Source organism: Salarias fasciatus, chromosome 1 (genome assembly GCF_902148845.1).
Source record: "Salarias fasciatus chromosome 1, fSalaFa1.1, whole genome shotgun sequence".
NCBI lineage: Eukaryota > Metazoa > Chordata > Actinopteri > Blenniiformes > Blenniidae > Salarias > Salarias fasciatus.
The window spans coordinates 29,073,244-29,094,814 of NC_043745.1; the positions used below are offsets into that span (position 1 = coordinate 29,073,244).

Sequence of the window (21,571 nt, forward strand, 5' to 3'; positions counted from 1 at the left end):
TGTGTAGCTAACAAAAAACATATTGAAGAAAAAAAAATGACAATAAAAAAACCTTCAAGCTTTGACTCCACACATTGCTCTCATACTGCCAAGGAAATTGTAATTATTTTTATTCAAACACAAAGTAGCTTCCATCCACCAGAGTTCAATATACTGTAAAATAAACACAAAGAAACAAAGAAAAAAAAAGGAAAATTGTATGTAGCTCACAGTGCTGTAAATGAAGTTGGAGTTTCACAGCTCACTTCTTCACTGGGCTGTCCTCGCCCTCATGTAAACAGATCCATCTCTGGTATTCATGGTACTGAAGTACGTTCTTGACTAATTTTGACAGCTGAACAGATGATTTTGCAGGTGATGACTGATACAATAAAATGATACTGTATGTTTTGAAGAGAGCAACCATTCGACTGAGAATCAATCATTTTACATCAGCTGGATCTATTCACTTGGAAATTTTGCTAAATCTCACCTTACTGTGCTTAATCATTAGCAAAGATATCTACAATTTGATGAAACGAATGAGGAAATATGTTGTGAGCAGTTGCCAAATAGTTTAGAGGTTTGTCCATGTTGTTTTGAGAATGTAATTTCGGTTTCAAGAAATGAGTCAAACCAATGGAGAAAAACTGTAAAAACCTTCATCAGGAATTTGTATTTATTTCCCTGTAAAGTATTAAGGCCTGGTCACACATTGGGTTAGCCTCACAGGGAGAAGACATGAGTTCAAATCCCAGCCGGACCAGTACGTGTGGAACTTGCATGGATATCCTTCCATCTTAAAAACATGCATGTCAGATTAACTAGTGACTCTAAACTGCCCCTAGGACTGAATTTAAGTGTGTGCGATTGTCCGGCGACCGGTCCAGGGCGTGCTCTGCCTTCACCATGAATGTGAAGCGGTAGAGAACACGGATGAATCGTGGCGCAGACATTTCCAGGTCCCAGTATTCTCACCTTACAAATAAAACACAACGCATGACTTCAGGTTGACAATATAAAGTGTTGAGTGAGAATATCATGATTAAAATAGGAAATGCGCCCTAAAGTAGAGTTGGCACCTTGATATTAATCTACACCTCTAAACACTTCTGGAGAATGATGGGAAAACGGAGACACACTCCAAACACTGAATAATTAAATGAATGAAACAAGACTCAAGAAAAAAAAATTGAAAAAAGACTTTATTGTAAGGACGCTCTACCTGATTTGAGCTGATTAATCTGCAGGAGCGACGTTTAAAAAAAGAAACCAGGTTTGTAAATTAATATCACCAAATCAACAAAACCACCCTGAGGCAGTTCCTCAAACCGAAAGGGAAAAGCTGAGGCTCCCGACATCCGACCCACTCGGAGCATCTTTGGTTCGTTCTCAGTAATAAAAACAAACATCACATATTTACAGAGCATTAATAGCAAACGCCAGTGCAATCTGAAAGCTCTTCAATTGGCATTGTGCTTAAACTTAACCACATTTTCACAACATGTTAAAGTGCGTTCGTCACCATAGTTCAGTGCATAGCTATAATTACCGGATCTGAAAACAGGCGTCTGATTACTGCTGAAACCAAGCCAGTGTCACACACACACACTTTGAGTTGATGAACAGGCATGAAGTTGTGATTTTTAAAAACAGAAAGCACCCCACTGTAAAAATTTTTCTGTCAGGTGTAATTATGTTGGAAGGCACGGTTCAGAAGGACATTCATTAAAAATCATATCCCAACAAAAATACTGATGTATTTCCTTAAACTACAGTGGTTTTGCTCCAACAGTAGCTCTCACTAATAACAAATTTGTTGCAGTCAGTTATGAAGCATCCAGGAGTGTTAATGAGGATCTGAAGGTAAAGCTACTTGAATAACTCAAAAGTCAACAAGAAGCAGCTTTTTTTTTTTTTTTTTTTTTTTTTTGCATTTTCAAATGACCTTCTTGGGAAGAAGCTACAATGGAAAAAAAAAACCCAAAATCAACCCAACAACCTTCAGAGAAATTAATGATAATGAATTCAACACAGGCGACACATTTTGTTCGTGAATGCTTAACACCACTGAGACATAGGCGCAATTTCGACCCGTTACAGTCAAATAGAGCACAGTTGGTAAAGTTGCATATTCTTCGAGAGATCAATCCCTCCATGATCAGAGATTTCCCCATTTATAAGCTGGAACCAGCCTGATCAATAAATATTACAACACGATGCTCTTAGAAAAAAAAAAAAAAGAAAGAAGAAAAATTACCCCAGATTTAAGAAACTGAATCAGCAGATATTCACAAATCTCAAAACCATATTTACAATTTTACACTCCATCCCAAATAATTTTGAGGATCAAGCGGGATAAATAAATAATTTAAAGGAAGATCAGAATAAGACTGCACTCTTTCAAAATTTAAAGATCTAAAATGAACCCACGACAGCCAAACCAACCCTCCCTGAGACCGCTCACTCCGTCTCCGTTATTATACTGGTGTCCAGTTCATCAAAGGTCCTCTTGTAGCGGACAGTTGACGTGAAGTACGACTTCTTCTTCTTGTAGATGTAAAACGCGACTGACAGTAGCAGAGCGAGGAAGACCACGATGAAGAGACCCAGCGCCACTGCAGTTCCTGACGACTCTGAAGAAAGAAAAATAAGTCAGATTAACTAACTTTGAACATTTTACTGTTATTAAAAACGAAAAACACCAGAGATCCTGGCCTAGACTGCAAAACACACACTTGCAAGCAGTAAAGAAATCGACAAATTTTCCATCCGTTCCATCCATTCATCCTGAGCAGAACTTGTTTTTTGGGGGGGAAGCGCTGTTTGCAAAGCAGTTGCGATACTCACTTGTTCTGGTTTTACAAACGACGCGACTGCTGCTGGACTTGCAGCCAACCAGGTTCCAGAGTCCTTCGCCTCCGGCTATCATGACGGCGCATTGAGGCTCCGCCATCTTCCCGACGGGGAACGGCTCGGGCTTCCAGTTCACGTAAGCCAGGTTCGAGCCGTCCTGCCAAGACACCGGCTTACCTGAGAGGAGGAGAGAGGGTGAAGAGCTTTCTCCAAACAACACAGAAATACAGATCTTCAGCCTCCATGTAAGTGAATGTTTGTGTGTATGTACCCTGATCATCTACAGTCATTCCGAGCCACACTCTGCTGGTGATGAGGGGGTCGTCTGATATATACTTTGACAAGAACTCATTCTCCTCCTTGGTTTTGATGGTCAGAAGTTCAGCATCTGTCAGTAGAATTAACAGGTGGAAAAAAAAAAAATGGTGGCTACAGTTTTCGATTCGTACTGAAAACAAGAATTAATCTTAGAACAATAGCTCACCCATTTGCTGGCAGAGGGCCTTGGCCTGCTCCATGCCGTACACATTGTAGTTGTACAAGCTCTTGTCAAAAGCATAGCAGTGATCTTCATACTGAACCCACTTGGACGCTCCGTTGCTCTGAGGGCATCGGTTGTTTTCTGGAGCAGCTTGCTGGATGGCTCCTACATTTATAACACACGTGATCAGCGTTACTCAAAAATTAATTCAGATTCACCCACAATTTGCCTCACGTTAATAATCATAATGTGTCTGTGTCTTACTTTGGGAAGAGGTGGTGATGTTGGTGGTGTAGCAGATGGCCCCGTCTATCACATTACGGCAGCCCGTCCTCAACCAGACCCCGGCAGAGTTCATATAAACACAGCGACCCGGCTGGTTGCTTGGGATGGAGCTGTCCGTGATGGTGGTGTTGTAGTCAAACTTTGTTCCATCAGACCATTCATAGGTGGAGGCTTTGGCCTGCATGGACACGTTGAGAGGTAAATCAAAGATATTTTAACAAAACTCCCATTAAAATCCATTTTACAAGGTTTTCACTTGGATTCCGTCTGCTTACATCTTGACTCGACAGACCAATCCACAGTGGAAAGCCATCCGTTTTGGCGATGAGCTTCAGATGTGCGTTGTGCTGGATGTCATGGACGCTGGCCAGGTGACCTCCCAGCTGACCGCACGTCTCTACGGCGTCGTACCAATTCAGCTTCCGAGTCACTACTTCATAGCGCAAGCTCCCGTAGTTTTCATAATCCTTGGTTGAGCGGTTGAACTCAGCTTTATCGTCTTTGGGAAAAACAGGAATGATAATTTAAAAACACCATCGTGGGACATTTTCATGAAAATTTGTTCAATAATGGAGACAGAAGAAAAACAAAGAGCTGTGACGACCAACCATTATCCAATTTGCAGGCCACTATCGCCTTCTGTTTGAACTCAGGGTGAAAACGTTTTTCTGAGATGAGAATCCAGTAGCTATTAGTGGTGAGTCCGGCCATGAACGGTTCGTCTAAATCCGGTCGGCCTCTGGCCCAGTTGGAGAACTGGACGTTGGTACCGTCATACCACTTTGTCAGGTTATCTGAAACAAAAACAAAAAAATCACTATTTATCCTCAAACTTAACTCAAAAAAAGACCAGCAGCACTCAACTAGGTTTCTATGTAAAGTTTGCACTCCAGAAGTGTTCTGGAGTGACTAGTGTTCATTACAACCTAAATTAACCATGAACAATAAAGAGTTCTGTATTGCAATCTATGCTATCTGAAGTTACCAACCGTTGTCGTCTTTGAGAATTCCCAACCAGACAAACTGGACCAGAGATTGAAAAGGCCGGAGCTGACTCTGGATAAACGTGTTCTCCTCTTCGTTTCGGATGGAAAGGATTTCTGCTTTTAAATCTGAAGAAAAATAAAACCACAATCATGAGCAGAGTTGCTTTGATGAGGAAAACCTATAAGTTTTAAGCAGACGAAGACAAGTCGCCCGTGTGGTGGAGGCCTTACGGAGGTCTTTGCACATGTCCTGAATCTGTCCTTGGTTGAACCTGTCCCATCTGGAGGCGGTCATCTGGAAGGAGTAGCAGTTGTTTTTCCAGGGGATCCAGTTCGGGCCATTAATTTTATGGGGGCACCTCACTGCAACATCCTCAGGTTTGGGGATTTCCTCTGAAATAAATAAGTTTGCATCTTTGTCACTCAAAAATCAGTTGAAACAAATGAAGCATTTTAGGCGAAACATATTTAAAGTTTACATAAATGTTGTCAGGTTTGTAAATCTAAATGCTGATGCCGTTGCATGTATTGTGCTCCATCCATAAATCAACAATCATTTTTAATGTTTTATTTATGCTCCGTATTGAACAGGAATGAGGGTAAACATGATTCTATTTTGGTTTCTAAATTTCCTCCAAGACAAATTCAACATCCTGTGACCAAAGGACATCTATTAGTGGAGCTGAAATTATGAACCTGGTGCAGAATTTCAAACATGTGATCCAAGTACTTGGACCCAGAAGCTTTTTCTGACTGCTAAATTCTTTGTGATTTAATCATCCAGACACAGCCCACAGAAAATTCTATTCTGAAATGTCCCAGCAATCCTGTTTAAGGAGTAGCAGGTTTTCCTGTTTGTAAGCAGCAGTTCCCTCGTGATCATTTGTTTGTTTCTATTGTGATCGACCCTGAAAGAACGACTTTACAGATAGAAAGAGGTTCATCATCATCCAAGAGAGACTCGGTAGAGTTAGATGGTACCTGCTCACATCCGAATTAACATCTACTGGGCATGTCTAACTGGGAAGAGACCCCCGTGGCAGCCCAGGACCGGCGCGAGAGGGAATAAATAAAAACACCTTACTTACCGTCTGGTTTATGGCAGATGGCTCCTCCGAGAGTCTCTTCACACACCGTTGCCTTCCAAAACCCGTCTATATCGAGGTAAACGCACGAGCCTCTGGTAGCAGAAGACGACCAGCGACTGAACACGGTGTGGCTGTGGTCAGCCCAGTGGTAGTGGAGGCCGTCCTGAACACAGAGCCGAGGAAAAACTGTCACGAGGACCGAAACGACAGAGACTAAAAAGAGAAAGTTTCTTGTGGCTGCGCTTACGTCTTCGCTGAAGAGGCCGATCCACATGGGGATTCGTGCACGACTCACGTGCACGGTGAGAGTGGACTGGATGAGCGTGTCGGCCACACTGACCAGCTCCATGCTGTGGCGCTTGCACTCTTCCGAGGCCTCGGGCCAGGTGAGGTTCTGGACCAGCAGGCGGACGGTGTGGTTGTTGACGAGGAAAGGGTCGATTCTGACGTCGGCGTCCTCCACTTTATCTGAGAGGGGGGGGGAAAAAAATATGATGTCGCATTGCTGGAGCTTAAATCACAGATCTAAATACAATCACATGAGAGACTTCATGAGAGCAGATCAGGTGAGCGGTCTGACCTGCATAGTACTGGCACACGGCCAGGTGTTTGGGCTCCGTGCAGGAGGAGTAGTCCCAGGTCCCCAGCATGCCAGAGCTCGGGTTGTTGACCATATACACACAAAACTCCAAACTCTCTTCATCAAATCTCTAATGGGACAAAAAAAAAAAAAAAAAGAAGAAGAAAGAAATGAACTGCCAATACAAAAGGAATTACTTGAAATCAATGAAGTTCTGTTATTTTTACATGAAGCCAAGTCAATGCTGCAGTGCTTTGTCGTTCAGAGCGTGAACAGTACATACAGTGTAAGAGCGGTTTATGCTACCAGGGAAATGTGGCTCCAAAGAGGACCTTAAGTTGTATTTATTGCTTTTAGCCGTTTGGAGTTTTTCCTCCACATTTATTGCCCACAGTTACACAAATAACGGAGGCTTTATTGTCCACTTTACTTCAAATAGATGAAATTATTTGCTCCACAGTGGCTATCCGCGGTGCCATTATAGCTGTGATTTTCACTTTGCCTCACAAACACACAGTCATATGAGAAATGCACCAGAGTGTAAGCGCATCTGAACAGGAAATAGGACCAGCATAGAAAGAAGAAAGCACGGTCCACATTGTGCACAACTGGAAACAGTAGAAGTGCACTTTACACATTTAAATTAGCTAAGGCCATGGAATTAATGCATGACATTTAGTATTGATCTACATTCTTTCATAATTTTTGATTAAATTTAAACTACTAAAGAATAAATCCCATTATTTTTCGTCCACTTAAATTTCAATGTGGAATACACACATTTTACACTCCAAATCCACTGCAGACAGATTACAGATTTGAGTGGATCAAATAAATGCCAACTCTTTTAAATACGATCTGCTGCCACAGGACAGTTAGGCGACATGTTTATCCAGCCCAGTTATTCTGTTCTCCATTTTCTAATTTGTCAACCAAATAAAAACAGACCTAAAATTTATACAGAGGACAGGAAACTCACGTTGACTCTGATAGCCTTGTGCATGCCGAGGAGCAGAGGGTTGAAATTGGCAAAGGAGACCGGCGTTTGGTCTTCCCATTCAGGGTCGTTCCGTTGCATCTTTAGACCGATCCAAATATTTTGCTTGTTCCTTATGCCTGGCAAGAGGGTGTTAAGGAAGTCTGCAAAAACATAACACCAAATAAGTTTGTGGGTTAGACTAAAAACAAGCTTTGTCAAATCAAATTAAAATCGATAAATGAAACCGATATGAGGAAAACTGGAAAGGCTATTTCTCACCTTGCTCCACCTGGTCGGAGATGGAGACCAGGGTTCCTGCCACTGACAGGCACAACTCGGAGGCATACTTGTATGTCACAGGTTTCGGGTTTGACATGATAACGTAGCACTGAAAAATTAAGACGGCATTATAATGACAGAAATATAGAATTTAAAGGATCTAGCTCTCTGGTCTGATGTTATTAAACCATGTGCTTCATATGAATGCTGCAAATGCAGTTTTGAAAAAGGCACTCTTTAATTCTATTTACACAAATATTGGAAAATCTTTTCTTTTAGAGTCTATCCATTTCTATCACTCTGCCTAAGTGTAAGAGATGGAGACTTTGTCAGACCTTGTTTCTGAAGTGCACTGCGTTGCTTGCACAGGGCCGGCCTGTAGGCTGAGGCTCCAGAGGGTTTCTCTCCACCGATGTGACGTTGACTTTTTCACACACGAAGGGCAACCGCTGCTGGCAGGAACGCACATATTCTGCAAGAGAAAATGAAAATGTATACACAAGTGTGACAAACCTGAAGTGAGCTTATTAAAAAAAAAAAAAAGTTTCCCTGCTGTCTGAAAATATTCTAGATCTTTCCCACAAAAACTTAAATGTTGAAAATCATCCAAAAAAGCCCTTTTCAAATGTAACCTATTGATTATACGATCCACTTTTCCATTTGTTTAGTCTTTTGAAACTCCCTGAAAACTCTTCTTTGTCATAAATTTGAACAATGACGGAAAAATCCAAAAAACATTTTTTAAATTTTCAATTAAAAATAACAGATTTTGAAAGATCTCTTGTTAAATGGTAATTTGCTGCCTGCCAACAAATACATATTTATTTTCAAAGTAATGGTAAAGACAACGACTTACCTGGAATCAGATTATCTGCGCTGATGACACTGCATCGCCCAAGGAATTGGGAATTATAAAGGTACATCCTTGTTCTCCTACAAGACATTATTCCAATCAATATCTGCTTCACATTTCATGCTGTATTCAGTGAAAGTGGAGAAAAATGTGATTTGTTTACAAGGTGGGGATGACTCGTCCGAGCGGCTCGGTGCTGACCCACCACCTCTGATTCTGTGACCCCTGCAGCTGTTCAAGACAAGCAGGAAAGAATTAGATTAATGTACTTTCATCTTTGTGTGGTCAAACGGTTTTACTTTTTTCCTCTTCAAGAGATGAGTTATTAACAGCATAAAAAAAAAAAACAGGCAAAAATTCACATTTCAGTCTTTGTTTCCACAGATTTTCCACAGTCTCCTGTCACTTACACTTTTCAGGTACTGGTTGATGCGTCCGATTGCAGAGAACCCAAGAGGGACAGCCAGCTTGCTGTCTCTGGCTTTGCAATAGATCTTTGCTTCCTGATAAGTCAGCTTCGGCTGATCCACAAACCAAAACTCTGCTCCGTCGATAAAAATGGAGGTCTCGTGGTGTCCAGCTAGAAAGAAAATACGCTAAAGTTATAAAAACATGCAAAGATGAAGTAAAAACCTATTAGACAAAGAAAAAGGGGAAAATTCTAAAGTCTTGGAGCAGATTCAGAGAAGACGGGATTACCTGGATTGTACCAATCAGGGGTTTTTGGTTGCTTTCCTGTTAATGCATCAAGAAATATAGAATCAGGATACAGTCTGAAATGCTCTCATTGTTCACCAGCTGCTTCACGTAAGACGCCACAAATTGACGATGAAATTTCCAGTTTAGATTTCTCTCTGAACAGGAGTTGAGATCGTACCTCGGGGGATTTGGCAGACCCACTCCAGCTGGGTGTCACAGCTGAACGGCGTGGCGTAGAAAGGCATGGCCGGGATATCGTGGATCAGATACACAAATAGGTGTTTCAAAGAGCTCCTCATTGTCTGGTAGGCACAGGAAGTTTTTCCATCAGTCAAACGGGGGGAAAAAAAAACATTGACAGAGTCGGCAGCCAGAACATTGGGGATGCAAAAGGATGGAAAACCTGAATTATTCTTTTTTTTTTTTTTTTTTTTTAAGGTAATATCACAGTCAACATGTAGCTGAGCAAATCTACCAGCGCACCTTGAAAGCAGTGCAGTCCCGACTGTGTTCATCATCATCAAGGAAACTTTGATGCAAGATATCCATAGACACCTGAAGCAAAAACCATAAGCAGGTCTCTTAAAAACCACACATCAAACAGTTTGAGGCCCGGAACCACACATCGGTTGTATTTCGGGTAAACGGTGAACTACAATGTTTAAGGTTGAACTCACCGGCCGAGAGTCGCTCCACTCCCAGGACCGCAGGGCTGGATTTCTCCTGTTCAGCCCCACCCAGAAGAACCGATTGTCACTGCAACGAGAAGAGTACCGTCGTTTGGCGTAACACACTCACAATCACCGTCCCAAACATCAATGATTCAGTGTTACGTATTAGCCAGTCGAGGCTAAGCTTGTCTAAAGTGCTACATGTTTATCTGACAGAATTCCAAACTGTGTCGACTCTCCCAAGGATGTGACAAATCACAAATAAAAACAGGAGAAGTTCATGATGAACATGAAAAAAAAAAAAAAAATCTGTTTACCTGATTGTTTCTCTCACGATGCTGTGCAGAGCCCTCATCTCCGTGCCGTCGGTGAAGCTGGTCAGGTCGGCGCCCAGAGCCTGACAGAATCTCCTGGACTCCTCCCACGTCCGTTTCCTCGTCACCCTTTCCTTATGAAACACCTGAAAAGGAGACCAAAATCGTAAAAGTGAAACTCCACTATGTAAGATTTATGACATAAAGTAAAATATTTCAAGCCTATTTTGGTTTTAGGTGCATCCTTGAGATTATTTTGCTGCAGTTTCATAGTAAGAAGGTCTCTGCTTTAGTTGACTGCCGACTGTAAAGTGATCCGTAGGTGTGAATAAACATATAGGTGTTACATATACAGAGCAATGTTTATTATTGATGATTCACTGCTAAATCCATATTAATGGCCATATGGGGCCTAATGAAGGAAAATAAACAAGCTCACTTCATAACAATTCAACAGAAAGGAAATGCTCTTATTCCAAGAATTTAACTGGGACATGATTCAACCTAATTTTGTAGTTTTATTTTTTTTTTTTATATCCATCCATCTTCTACCGCTTATCCGGGGCCGGGTCGCGGGGGCAGCAGTCTCAGCAGGGATGCCCAGACTTCCCTGTCCCCAGACACTTCCTCCAGCTCCTCTGGGAGGATCCCAAGGCGTTCCCAGGCCAGCCGAGAGACAGTCTCTCCAGCGTGTCCTGGGTCTTCCCCGGGGTCTCCTCCCAGTGGGACATCCCCAGAACACCTCCCTAGGGAGGCGTCCAGGAGGGATCCTGAACAGATGACTGAGCCACCTCAGCTGGTTCCTCTCGATGCAGAGGAGTAGTGGCTCTAGTCTGAGCTCCTCCCTGGTGACTGAGCTCCTCACCCTATCTCTAAGGGAGCGCCTAGCCACCCTACGGAGGAAGCTCATTTCGGCCGCTTGTATCCGGGATCTTGTCCTTTTGGTCATGACCCAAAGTTCATGACCATAGATGAGGGTGGGAACGTAGACTGACCGGTAAATCGAGAGCTTCGCCTTTCGGCTCAGCTCCTTCTTCACCACAACGGGCCGATACAACGACTGCATCACTGCAGACGCTGCACCGATCCGCCTGTCAATCTCACGCTCCGTCCGTCCCCCACTCGTGAACAAGACCCAAAGATACTTAAACTCCTCCACTTGAGCTGGAGAGAGCAAGCCACCTTCTTCCGGTCGAGGACCACGGCCTCGGATTTGGAGGTGCTGATCCTCATCCCTGTCGCTTCACACTCGGCTGCGGTTTTTTTTTTTAATATTTTAGCTCATAAGTCAAAAACAGTGTCTCAAAATAATTGGAACATCTCATAGAGTCAGAGTTCTTAAGTTTATTTCTTTTTAAATTCAAGGTCACAAATCAATTATTATTCAGCCTAATATACTATCAATATAGAAATAACTGAACCAATGACCTTGTCAGTTCTCTTCTAAATTTATGAGATGCACCTGGGTGCAAGTGCACTTAGAAAATACGCAGACACGCACCTTGTAGCAGTATTTAATGTTTGGTCTGGACACCCATCCATCCGGACAGCTGGCGTTGACGTCCGGCTCGGGATCTGGGGCTGGAGGCGGACCGAGGTCGGTCCTACAAATGGTGCCAGCCGTGAAAACCGTACAGTTCTTCACTTCCCACCTGCCCAGAGGCTTCGCTGTGGAAATGACCGCACAGCCTCCATCCCGGGCTGGAACACACACGTAAAGCAAGACCAGGATTACTTAATGTCAGACAAGTAGATCATAACAATTTGAATATCCACACAATTGCATAAACAATCCATTTCTAAACATGCTCAAATCCGAACAGTTACAGTATAAAACAGCAACAGCAAAATATTAAAAAAAAAAAAAAAAAATTATATATATATATATATATATATAAATAATCAATTATTGAAATATAATTTCTTTAATCTTTAGATTTAGTTTTTGAAACCACTCAAAACTTTCATCCTATTTTATGCATTTTATTTGACCTGAATCAACAAGACTGTTCTTACACAAGCAATATCTAATAATTTGCAAATGCATTTTAAGATTTAAGGCTTTTATAACTACATTTAATGAAAATTTCTCAAACTTTATGCCTTGATAAATGTAAATAAAGTGTGAAATGAGCAAGTGTTTCTTCCCATGTTTCCAAGAGAACTTCCAATATGTGGCAGATACTGAGTAATACTGTACGCAGAGAAGCACATGTTACAAATGTGTGAAGCTCTGGGGAATCTAAGTGACAGAATGTCCGTTCTGAGGGACTCCAGGAGCCACGAGTGCTTTTCACAAGCTGAAACACTGTACTAATTTATTTTTTCTTCTTCTTTCTATTGGCTTTTCAAATTTTCTGGATATTGTTACAGGCCTCTGAGTAACGGTATGAAAAGTAAAGCTAAATACTGTCAGCGGTGACAGAATAGAAACAGAGCGATAAAAGTGTCTGTGAAAGCTGTCAGTCTCATGCATATGAAATAACTGGCAGGAATAAATCAAATGCAGGTGATCAAACTGTTTTCAGTAAACGATGTTTTTAAATCCAGTGTGTGTGCTTATGAACCTCCACATGTCACTGAGTGCAGTATTTCACTCACTTGGTTCAAGCCTGCCCCAGTTGGTGTAGGTCACCACTGCCGGGGACCCCTCTTTGCTCATCCACTGGTATTTGCCTGTGTCATTGACGTCCTGCAGCCCGATCCAGAAATACTGCCGGTTCTGGCCCATGTGCTCCGTCAGCAGACGGTTGATGAACGCCTGTTCAAACCTGCACACACCAGCCAAACATGAGGAAACGTTTCCCCCAAATCGGGATGAAATGGAGACATGTAATGAGTCAAAATGTGTTCAGAATGAGACGTCGGAGCCATTCTTCCAGCCAGTCATTTACCTGTTACGAATAGTCATGTTACAACGGTCTTTGAAGGACACGAGCGTGGTGTCCACTTTATAGCAGGAGTTTCCGTGTCTCCTCCAACCCTGGACAATCCGCAACAAACAAACGACAGGCAGAGATGTTGAAAGCCCATTTAATTCTAGTGACGACACACACCGGCACTCTGCAACATGACTGTACCCACTACATAGTTCATTACTTCACAACGTCACAATAACGGTTGCGACTATGTTAGTGTATTCACACTTCTTTGTTGTCAAAATGTCTGTTCGACCTAGATACGTTTGAACAAAGACTCAAATCTGGAATCAGCAACATTCACTATAAGAAGGCTCCTACTGTGTCGTTGAAGGTTTCATTATTATTCCCAACATGAATGCCATAGAGAAGATGTGAAAAGAAATAACTTCTAAAACAAAAAGAGTGAGTAAAGGCAAGCATTGCAGTCATGACCTGATTTTCACTATGCAAAACGGTGCAGTCTTCTCTCAGACAATTGAGTTTACAAGACAACACTCACATCATCAAAGTTACATCCGTCCGGTGTCGTCGATTCCTGAAGCGTTCCTTTCTTCTGACACATGAAGGGGAGTCTCTGAGCGCAACTCCCCACTCGCCAAGCATGAGACTGCAGAGCACAGACACAGGCTTCAATTCACAGGCCTCAAGTGAAGAGGAAAACCAGCACCGTCGGCAAATAAACACTCAAAACACACACGTGCAAAACAACAACAAAAAGAATGAAGTGTCCCACGAACCTTTCCAGAGTACAAAACACAGCTGTTATTCTGTTCAGGCTGCAGTGGCTGGTTTTCGTCCCAGAAGGTGAAAGTGACAGGTGATCCGTCGTGCCACTTGAAGACGGTGGGATTCGCACCGACGCCTATCATCCCAATCCACACGTCCAAGAAATTTCCATCTGACAAAATGAACAGTGTGGACAGTGTGAGCAACCAACCTTCTGACTAGAAAACAACCCGCTCTGCTACCCGAACCGCAGCCACCGAATAACCGGCACATTTTATCACTTCACGTAAACCAGGCTCACAAAGTCGCAGCGCAAATTGTTGGGAGATTCATGTATGAAAACGTACACCAGTAAAGTGGGCGCATTCAAAATCAAACGTGTCAAGAGAGCATGAAGTCCAGAAGCACTCTCGTTTTCACTAACAGAAACATTTCATAGTCACTGCCGACTAAACCTGTGAGGAGATCTTGAATCAGAAGAAAAAGGTTTACCTCCATGAAAATTGGTGCTGATCATCTCTTTGCTGTCAACCGAGTGGAAACTGGCTAAAACTGCTCCTTCCTCCGAGGTGAGGCAGTGCTCCTGGGCATCCAGATAACTTTGTGGTTTGTCCTTCACCAACTTGTAGCACCAGCCGTTCCACGGGATCCAACCTTCGGTACACTTAGTTTCTTGATACACCAGAGACTCTGGAAAGCAAGCAGACACAGGCTGTGAGCAGAGGCCAGGTTTTCCCACAAGTGGAACAAAATCGTCCACGTGATCTGAAGACTGAGAGGCTTGACTTGAATTGATACAACGCTGAGAAATAAAAAAAAAATGAAACAAACAAATGAGCTTCGCTCTGCATCGGCACAGTTCTACCGAGCCACAGCGAGGCAGGCTGCCTTATCCGAGTCTGAATCAGAAAGCAAACGCATGAAAGCAATCGGAGCAGCAGGCCTACCTGTTGCAGCTGCGTCGGAGGCGTTGACGCGCTTCTTGCAGATGTAGGGAAGCCCCTTGCTGCAAGGGTGAGCTTCGTAGTTCATATCGGAGTTCAGGGCTCCACAGTCGGACTCAACGATGCTGGAGGAGGGCGGCATTTCTGTCAAATACATGTCCCAAACACAAACGTCAATTAAAAAAAAAAAAAAAAAAAAAAAAAGAAAATCACACACAAACACCGGCTGATCATATCAGACATGTTACACCTTTCAAGGTTTGCCTTTTCCACTTGATGGGAGGCGAACTGAAAGGGATATTTCATGTTGGAATAGCAGCGCAGCCTAATTGTGCCTGTAGCAAGACTCCCACAACAACCACAAAGAGCTCATATCAGGAGAGAGCCAGCCAGCTGCAGTATCCTTGACATCCACACTCACACCTTCCCTTTCAGAAGAAAACATATTACAATAGCAAGCAGGCTTCATAAAGCCCTCCTTTCAGTATTGTTATTGGGTCATTCAGGCGCACTGACAATCCCAATGCCACAGCAAGTCCAATAACGGGGCACAATGAGCTTCTTTACAACAGCAATTGCATTGTTTCCCAGACTGACACCAACTCTGGGCCTGACAGAGCGGCAGCATGAGCCAGCAGGCCACAGCAGGGTGCAGGGGTGTTTTTTTTTTTTTGTGCTTGGAGGAGCAGGTGCTTCCACTACAATGCCACATCACTGTGCAAAAGCAATGCCTACGAAGAACGATGCAATATATATACAGCCGAAAGATGTGCTTGAACTCTTTAAAACCTATGTGGCGACTGGTCTAATCCATGGAATCACATGGCCGTAAATGTATCTTTTAACATAAGAGGTTGTGGTTGTGGAAGGGGAAACACTGTAGAAAATAAATGAGTCATCATCACCTTTTTCCCAGCGTAACATGGACAGAGGGGAGCCATCCGACCACTGCCAGCCCTGAGAGGAGTCCAGCTGATGGAGGCCGATCCACATCTTGCTGGGCATCCTCTGGAGGCCGTCCAGCCCTGCATAATGCAACATCACCACAGGATGAGGAGACTTACTCCAGAGTAAGTAAAGACGATTTGTTTGAACGCAAAACTATATGACACAATGATGTACATTGAATTTATTAGAAAAAAGAGGAAGGAGAAGAGGAACTGGAACCTCAGGGGACATTATGCTGTCAAACAACCAGTCTGTCAGGTGCAACGGAGGACAAATTAGGTGAACCGACTGCTGTCAGCGACATGAAAAGTCGGCTCACAGTTTAAAGCGACAAAGTGCGAATCACCGAGAACTGCTGCCATGGCTGTGGTTTTCATTTCTGCAGTTCAGTGGTCACAAAACTGCAAGGCGGCTTGTTGAGGAACTGCGACTGACAGAAAACATTAAAGCCATCACCATAAGCTGCAAATGTTTGCTGCTCTGGTGCAAAGAAAACTCAGGAGGGATTTTTTTTTCCTTCAACTAATACGTCTTTAAAGGTTACCTGTGAACATAGTTTAAAAGGCTAAAAAAAAAAAAAAAAAAAAGTGAGTCTCATATAAAAGTATTCATCCGACGAAAAAAATGTGTTAAAAACAAACATGATATTTAGCAATGATGAAAATCCATTTCATAAAATAGAATTTGTGATCTTTCACAAGATATTATTCATCTTGTGTGCTGCCCAATCTAAATATAAAGAAATGTTTCCGATTCTACTCAGATATGAAAAAAGAGTTTTGAAAGCGTCTGCTAGTTTCAATATGATCTGGAAACATCATGGTGGCGTATTTGGTCACAGAACTTCCGCATTCTTGAAAATTCTTGAGAAAGAGTCATTGTCCAGATCAACTACAAAACATGTTTTGATTAGAAAGTAGAAACTATCAACTATTCAACTGAAATTAATACTGAACATTTCAATCGCGTTGGCAAGCCTTGGCTACCTTTAATTCAACCAGCCATGTTAACACAGGGGTTTCAGCAGAGGCGATTAGAGCTATGAAGCTTTGACTGAATCTCAGCTTCAATGATTCACCAGCTGTCACGAGGGAGAGCTGTAAAACCAGTTTAAAAAAAAAAAAAAAAAAAAAAAAACGTCCGGGATGAAGAAAGTCCACACCAGCATAATCTGCTGTACAGATATTATTTGGGACAACGAGTGACGGTTTATTGTGCCATGAAGGAGTGGTGGTGGATTTTGTACACCAAGGGTATCGAGGTCATTTTCAAAAGAAGGACACACCTACCCTGCAAAATTCTTTAATAATTAACTATTATATTAAAACTGCTTCCAGTTTTTTTTTTTTCCCCCCACATTCAACCCACTCTTTAAATTAAAATACAACCCAACCAGAAGCTTTGCTTGCTGTGCTCAGATAAGTGGAGCAGAAGCGGTTCCGGCAGAAACCAGCCAGGGACTCACATGTGGAGGAGTTGAGATTGTCGGCTTCGGACAGACTGAGCAGGTCGCCTCCCTGACCGCGACACGACTCCAGAGCCCGGTGCCAGTTCACCGCAGCGTTTGGGACGAACTCATAGCAGAAGTCCCCCTCTGGACCCGAGAACAGAGTGTGGCAGCCTTTCTCTGCAGAGGCAAAAAAAATAAAAAATAAAAAAATAACTGTTACTGTGAAAGTAACATCACAATAACTACCATACAGACAAAGCATCTTGTTTATGTTTCATGACACATTTTTACACCCAATAATGTTATGACTGCTGTCGCCTAAGAATTATCTAAGCATGTGACAAAAGCAAAGACAAAATCCGACCTTCTTATCGAGACAAAATAACTTTAAAATAGGACAAGTTGTGGTGAAGTGTGAGCAACATGCCGGGTTTGAGACAGTGTCCCTTCTGTCCGTCTTGGTCGAAGTCTGAGGAGGTGGCACACCACGACAGTCCGGGGAAATCTGCGTCGGGGAGGCACGTGTGATGCCAGCTGCCGTTGTATTTGAAGGGGAATTCGCAGTGCATGCCCGCAGAGTTCCCGTTGATGGTGTAAACAACTGCACAAGAAAAAAAAAAAAAAAAAAAAACTGGAAGTCAAGAACAAGACACAATAACCAGTATCAGGTCACAAACAACTTCTGTGAGGCGAGATCTCATGTCTGCAATAACTTTTGCCTCCTTATAAATCATAAATAGAAACAACAGCACACAAGACATTCAAAATAAGTGATAACAGCTGATAAAACAGTGTGATTTGGTATTTTCCTTTCCTATTGTTCTCACATTGTCTCAAAAGAGTTCGGGTTCAGAGGGCAGCATGTGACAGCATTTACAACAATGAATAATCAGCAGTCAGCCACAAACTTCCTCTCACAAAATATTTAGTTATAAACTCACTGCAACATAGGAGCCATTAAAACTGACTGTATTTTTCATATCCTGGTATAAACAATTAAACTGATAAATGAAAACATTTTTGGTTGAATCAAAGACATTTTAACGTGTAAAACTGCTGTGAAAGAGTGTTTAATGTCATTGCCAAATCGGCCATGTGGTGAGCAGTATCAAGGAAAAGAAAGTGAAAGTAAGGGTTAATATTTCACCATGGAGGCGTGTGCGATTATGGCCAGTCTTTTAGGGGAATTCATTATTTCTGTGCCGCCAGTTCATCCACAGACCGCTTTTAGAAGGAAGAAATAAAAAAACCTGAAACTAACCTTTGACATATTGGGTTATTATAGCACAGGAAGGGCCAGTTATTGAGAGAGAGAGAGAAAAAAAAAAAAAAGAGGCCGGCTTATCATAAAATTCACCAGAACCCGTTTGGTTAGGACAGACAAGGCAGTGGAGGCAGCTGTATATACAAAGGTGAAGCGAGTGGAGGCAGGAAAGTCCCTCCGCTGGATTCACAATGTGAACCCTTCGTCCAAACGGAACAGAAGTCAACTCGATAGTGTTTCAATCCTTCTCACATTATTGTGATCTGACTATGTGACCAAACAGCAACAAAAACACCAACAGGAAATGCTGTGAAATTCCAAACGTACACAGATCTACATTCAAACTCTAAAACTAAGAAAGAAGTACAATAGAATGTCCAGTAGAGTGGCCTACAACCATATTTGTTCATTTACATGCTTCTACATACAAAATCAAATGAAGACACATTCAAAGAGGGGTAAACACGGCAGTTAGTGGGACAGAGGCGAGTTGTGTCTGAGATAAGAACGAAATGCCACACTCACCGCGATAAGGCCTCTGGCAGATGCTTTCTTGAGATCCTCCTCTTACCCAAGTGTCATTAGCCAGCGGTTTGACGACGGCTTTGCCTCCACTGGCCGCCAGGAACATCTGATAAGCCGTGTAAACAGTTTGGTCCTGGCAGAGCCACAGCAACAACAGGCTGGACTCGCAGTCGGCCAGAGACAGCGTCTTGGTTTGGACGTCCATCATCAAGCAGAGCGACGCGTCCACGTTGTAAAGCCGGGACCTGGAGCCCCATTTCCACAGCTGGGACCTGCTGTTTGAGTCACAGGCGGCCAGGATCACGTCCGACGAGGACCCGGCCCCCAGACACATTCCTGAGGTTGAGTGCCGAATGGTGAACACATCCTCGTCTGGGGAGAGAGGACAGAGAGACACTGACGTCTTGACCACTGGATGGACTTCAGTCTGTTTACAAGTGACGGCAAACAGGGATGAGAGATATTCAGCATTATCTTTTATCCAAATTACTCCAAAAGCAGCACTGCTCACAAAGAGAGGCTTGGTTCAAAAACACAAACCAGGAAGTCTTCGGAGTGAAGCACCTGCTGACATTTTGGCTCCTGCTCCGAGCCGTCGGCCTCCACTCCCTTTCGTGATAAGAGACATTTATAATGTCAAGTTCTCAGATTGAAATTTCCTAAAATAAGTTGGTGTCTTCACTTCGAATGATCACAGACCAAACAATTGGTGACGCACTTGTGGTTGAGACTAAACATGTTCAAGGCTTGTAAAGCACCTTGAATGATCTCTTTTCTGAACAGTGCGATATAACTGAGGTAGGATTACTTTGAAAACCTTTATTTGGATTTTTCACTATTTTTGGGTGCAGAAAACACAAAATAAACTTGAGAGATCTTAGAGCCTTTGTTAAATCAAGCTATGAATTTCAGACATGCAAGCCTGAAGCACACATGCTTGTTTTCTCCCTCAGAAATATTGTGAAGCTCAGACTGGTTGTGTCACATGCTGAACTGGAAATGATTATTTACCCCTTCGATTTATCACGGCTGGATTATTGCAAGTCTCATTCTGCCCTTTTAAAACAAAACATCCCTTGATGGTCTTTCAGCGTCTTGTGGAGACCGCCACAGCCGGGCGGTTAACAGAATTACACTGATTCTCATGTTTTTTTTTTCCTGTCCTGATCTGGACGTACACACTCCGAAACGCCTCAAAACACATCTGTTTCTGAAGACATTTTCAGTTCAGTTTATATATAATAGCTACATAGTGGCGTAGTGTCACCTCATACTGTTAACAGGTTAAATCCTGACTGGGTCAGGAACAGTTTCCATGTTCTCCCTGTGCATACATGGAATATGAAGTTGGTTGGAGACACTAAAATTGTCCACATGCTTGAGTGTGAGTGTCTGTCTCTGTGGGTCTGCTCTGTGAAGGACGAGTGACCCTAAATTAGATCAAACAGTACAGAAGATGGATAAATGATCAGAATAATAAAGTAAACAGTGCATTGCTCATGACAAGCAACTAATAGGCACTAATAAAATGTCAATTTCATCAGATAATGTTGAGAGATACAAAAACGAAATAGTATAAACATTTCTCCAACACTTTCATTCCAATTGGGAGTATCAAGGAAATATAATGGAGGACTGAGAAATGTCTTAACCTGGATAAGCTTCCATCTCCACATGAAGCTCAGATCAAATTTTCTCAAATAGAAAACCACATGATCACAATATTGCGTCTGTTCCTTTAAACTCCATTTTTCTGGCTGGGAGCAACTTGTCCGACCTGCTGTCAGACGCACCAAGGCAAGAAGCGCTCTGCAGAATGGGAGCAACTCCAAAGCTGAAACTAAACGCTGGGTTATTATCTGCCTCCACTTGTTGTGGTCGAGCAGGTTTCCAGCTATTTTCCTCCCTCGCGCGGCGCTCCTCGCAAACAAAGTTGGTTTCCAGCAGGAGAAAACACGAACGCTGCTGGAATTGCGGAAAGTGACGCAGAAAGGAAAACAAGAGTGAAGTGTGAAGTGGCTCACTCACCCGGGTCTTCTGCGTCCGCCGGCGAACAAGTTCCCAACAAAACCCACAAACAAAGGCAAAGTGCGGCGCTGCGTAATTTCAACATGATCCCGGCGCGGCGGCAGCTTTCCTGGGGTGGGGTTGTCCACGGAGTCGGTGTCGACCACACTCACCGGGGAGCGTGGAGCGGCGACGGCAGGCCGGCGGACAGCTCGACTTCAAACCGAAAGTGGTTCAGCGTGAAGCGAGCGGCTCATTCAGCTGTCAGAGTCCCGCTCCGACGCGCAGCCGAGCGTCAAGCTGGCCGCCGCCACTTCCGCTTTAAATGCGGAGCGGCGCGTGGAGGAGGGCGCAGCTCGACGCACACACAAAAATAAACCTGAGAGACATGAAAACAAGAGACACACATGTCCGAGATATGACCTGTCTTTACAGTGAGTCACAACATATGAAGTTTCTGAGCTGAGAAATGCACCCCCCCCCCAAAAAAAAAAAAAAAAAAAAAATAAATAAATAAATAAAATAAAAGCATAAAAAAACCCAAATGTATGTTTTTTTTATTCAACATCCAAGAAAACAGTGTAAAATAGATACTACTAATAATATACTATTTAACGAAAATTATTTAATTAAAATAAATAAAGTTAAGTAAGGTTCACACATGAAGTATTATTCAAAAAGATGTCGACTTAGAAACTAGACAAAAATACAGCTTGGAATATGCATGGCATTCACA

The 21,571-nt window shown here is 42.8% G+C and overlaps 1 protein-coding gene across 1 annotated transcript; it reads right to left on the minus strand.

Annotated features, from left to right (window-relative positions):
* Window positions 1-1,165: 1,165 nt before the first annotated feature.
* ly75 (lymphocyte antigen 75) lies at window positions 1,166-21,116 on the minus strand. Its single transcript, XM_030098343.1, has 35 exons — window positions 20,857-21,116; window positions 18,829-19,200; window positions 17,467-17,640; window positions 17,055-17,216; window positions 15,547-15,666; window positions 14,645-14,785; window positions 14,190-14,387; window positions 13,709-13,869; window positions 13,471-13,578; window positions 12,945-13,033; window positions 12,652-12,821; window positions 11,552-11,751; window positions 10,054-10,196; window positions 9,743-9,821; window positions 9,549-9,620; window positions 9,244-9,367; window positions 9,066-9,101; window positions 8,777-8,946; window positions 8,530-8,597; window positions 8,370-8,446; window positions 7,849-7,985; window positions 7,514-7,622; window positions 7,235-7,395; window positions 6,256-6,385; window positions 5,923-6,143; window positions 5,676-5,838; window positions 4,819-4,980; window positions 4,591-4,713; window positions 4,210-4,395; window positions 3,877-4,100; window positions 3,581-3,779; window positions 3,320-3,481; window positions 3,107-3,223; window positions 2,830-3,012; window positions 1,166-2,615 (listed from the first exon to the last, which is right to left on the minus strand). The coding sequence occupies exons 1-35, from the start codon at window positions 20,939-20,941 to the stop codon at window positions 2,443-2,445; spliced, it is 5,199 nt and encodes a 1,732-aa protein (XP_029954203.1). The 5' UTR covers window positions 20,942-21,116; the 3' UTR covers window positions 1,166-2,442.
* Between the last annotated feature and the right edge of the window lie 455 nt (window positions 21,117-21,571).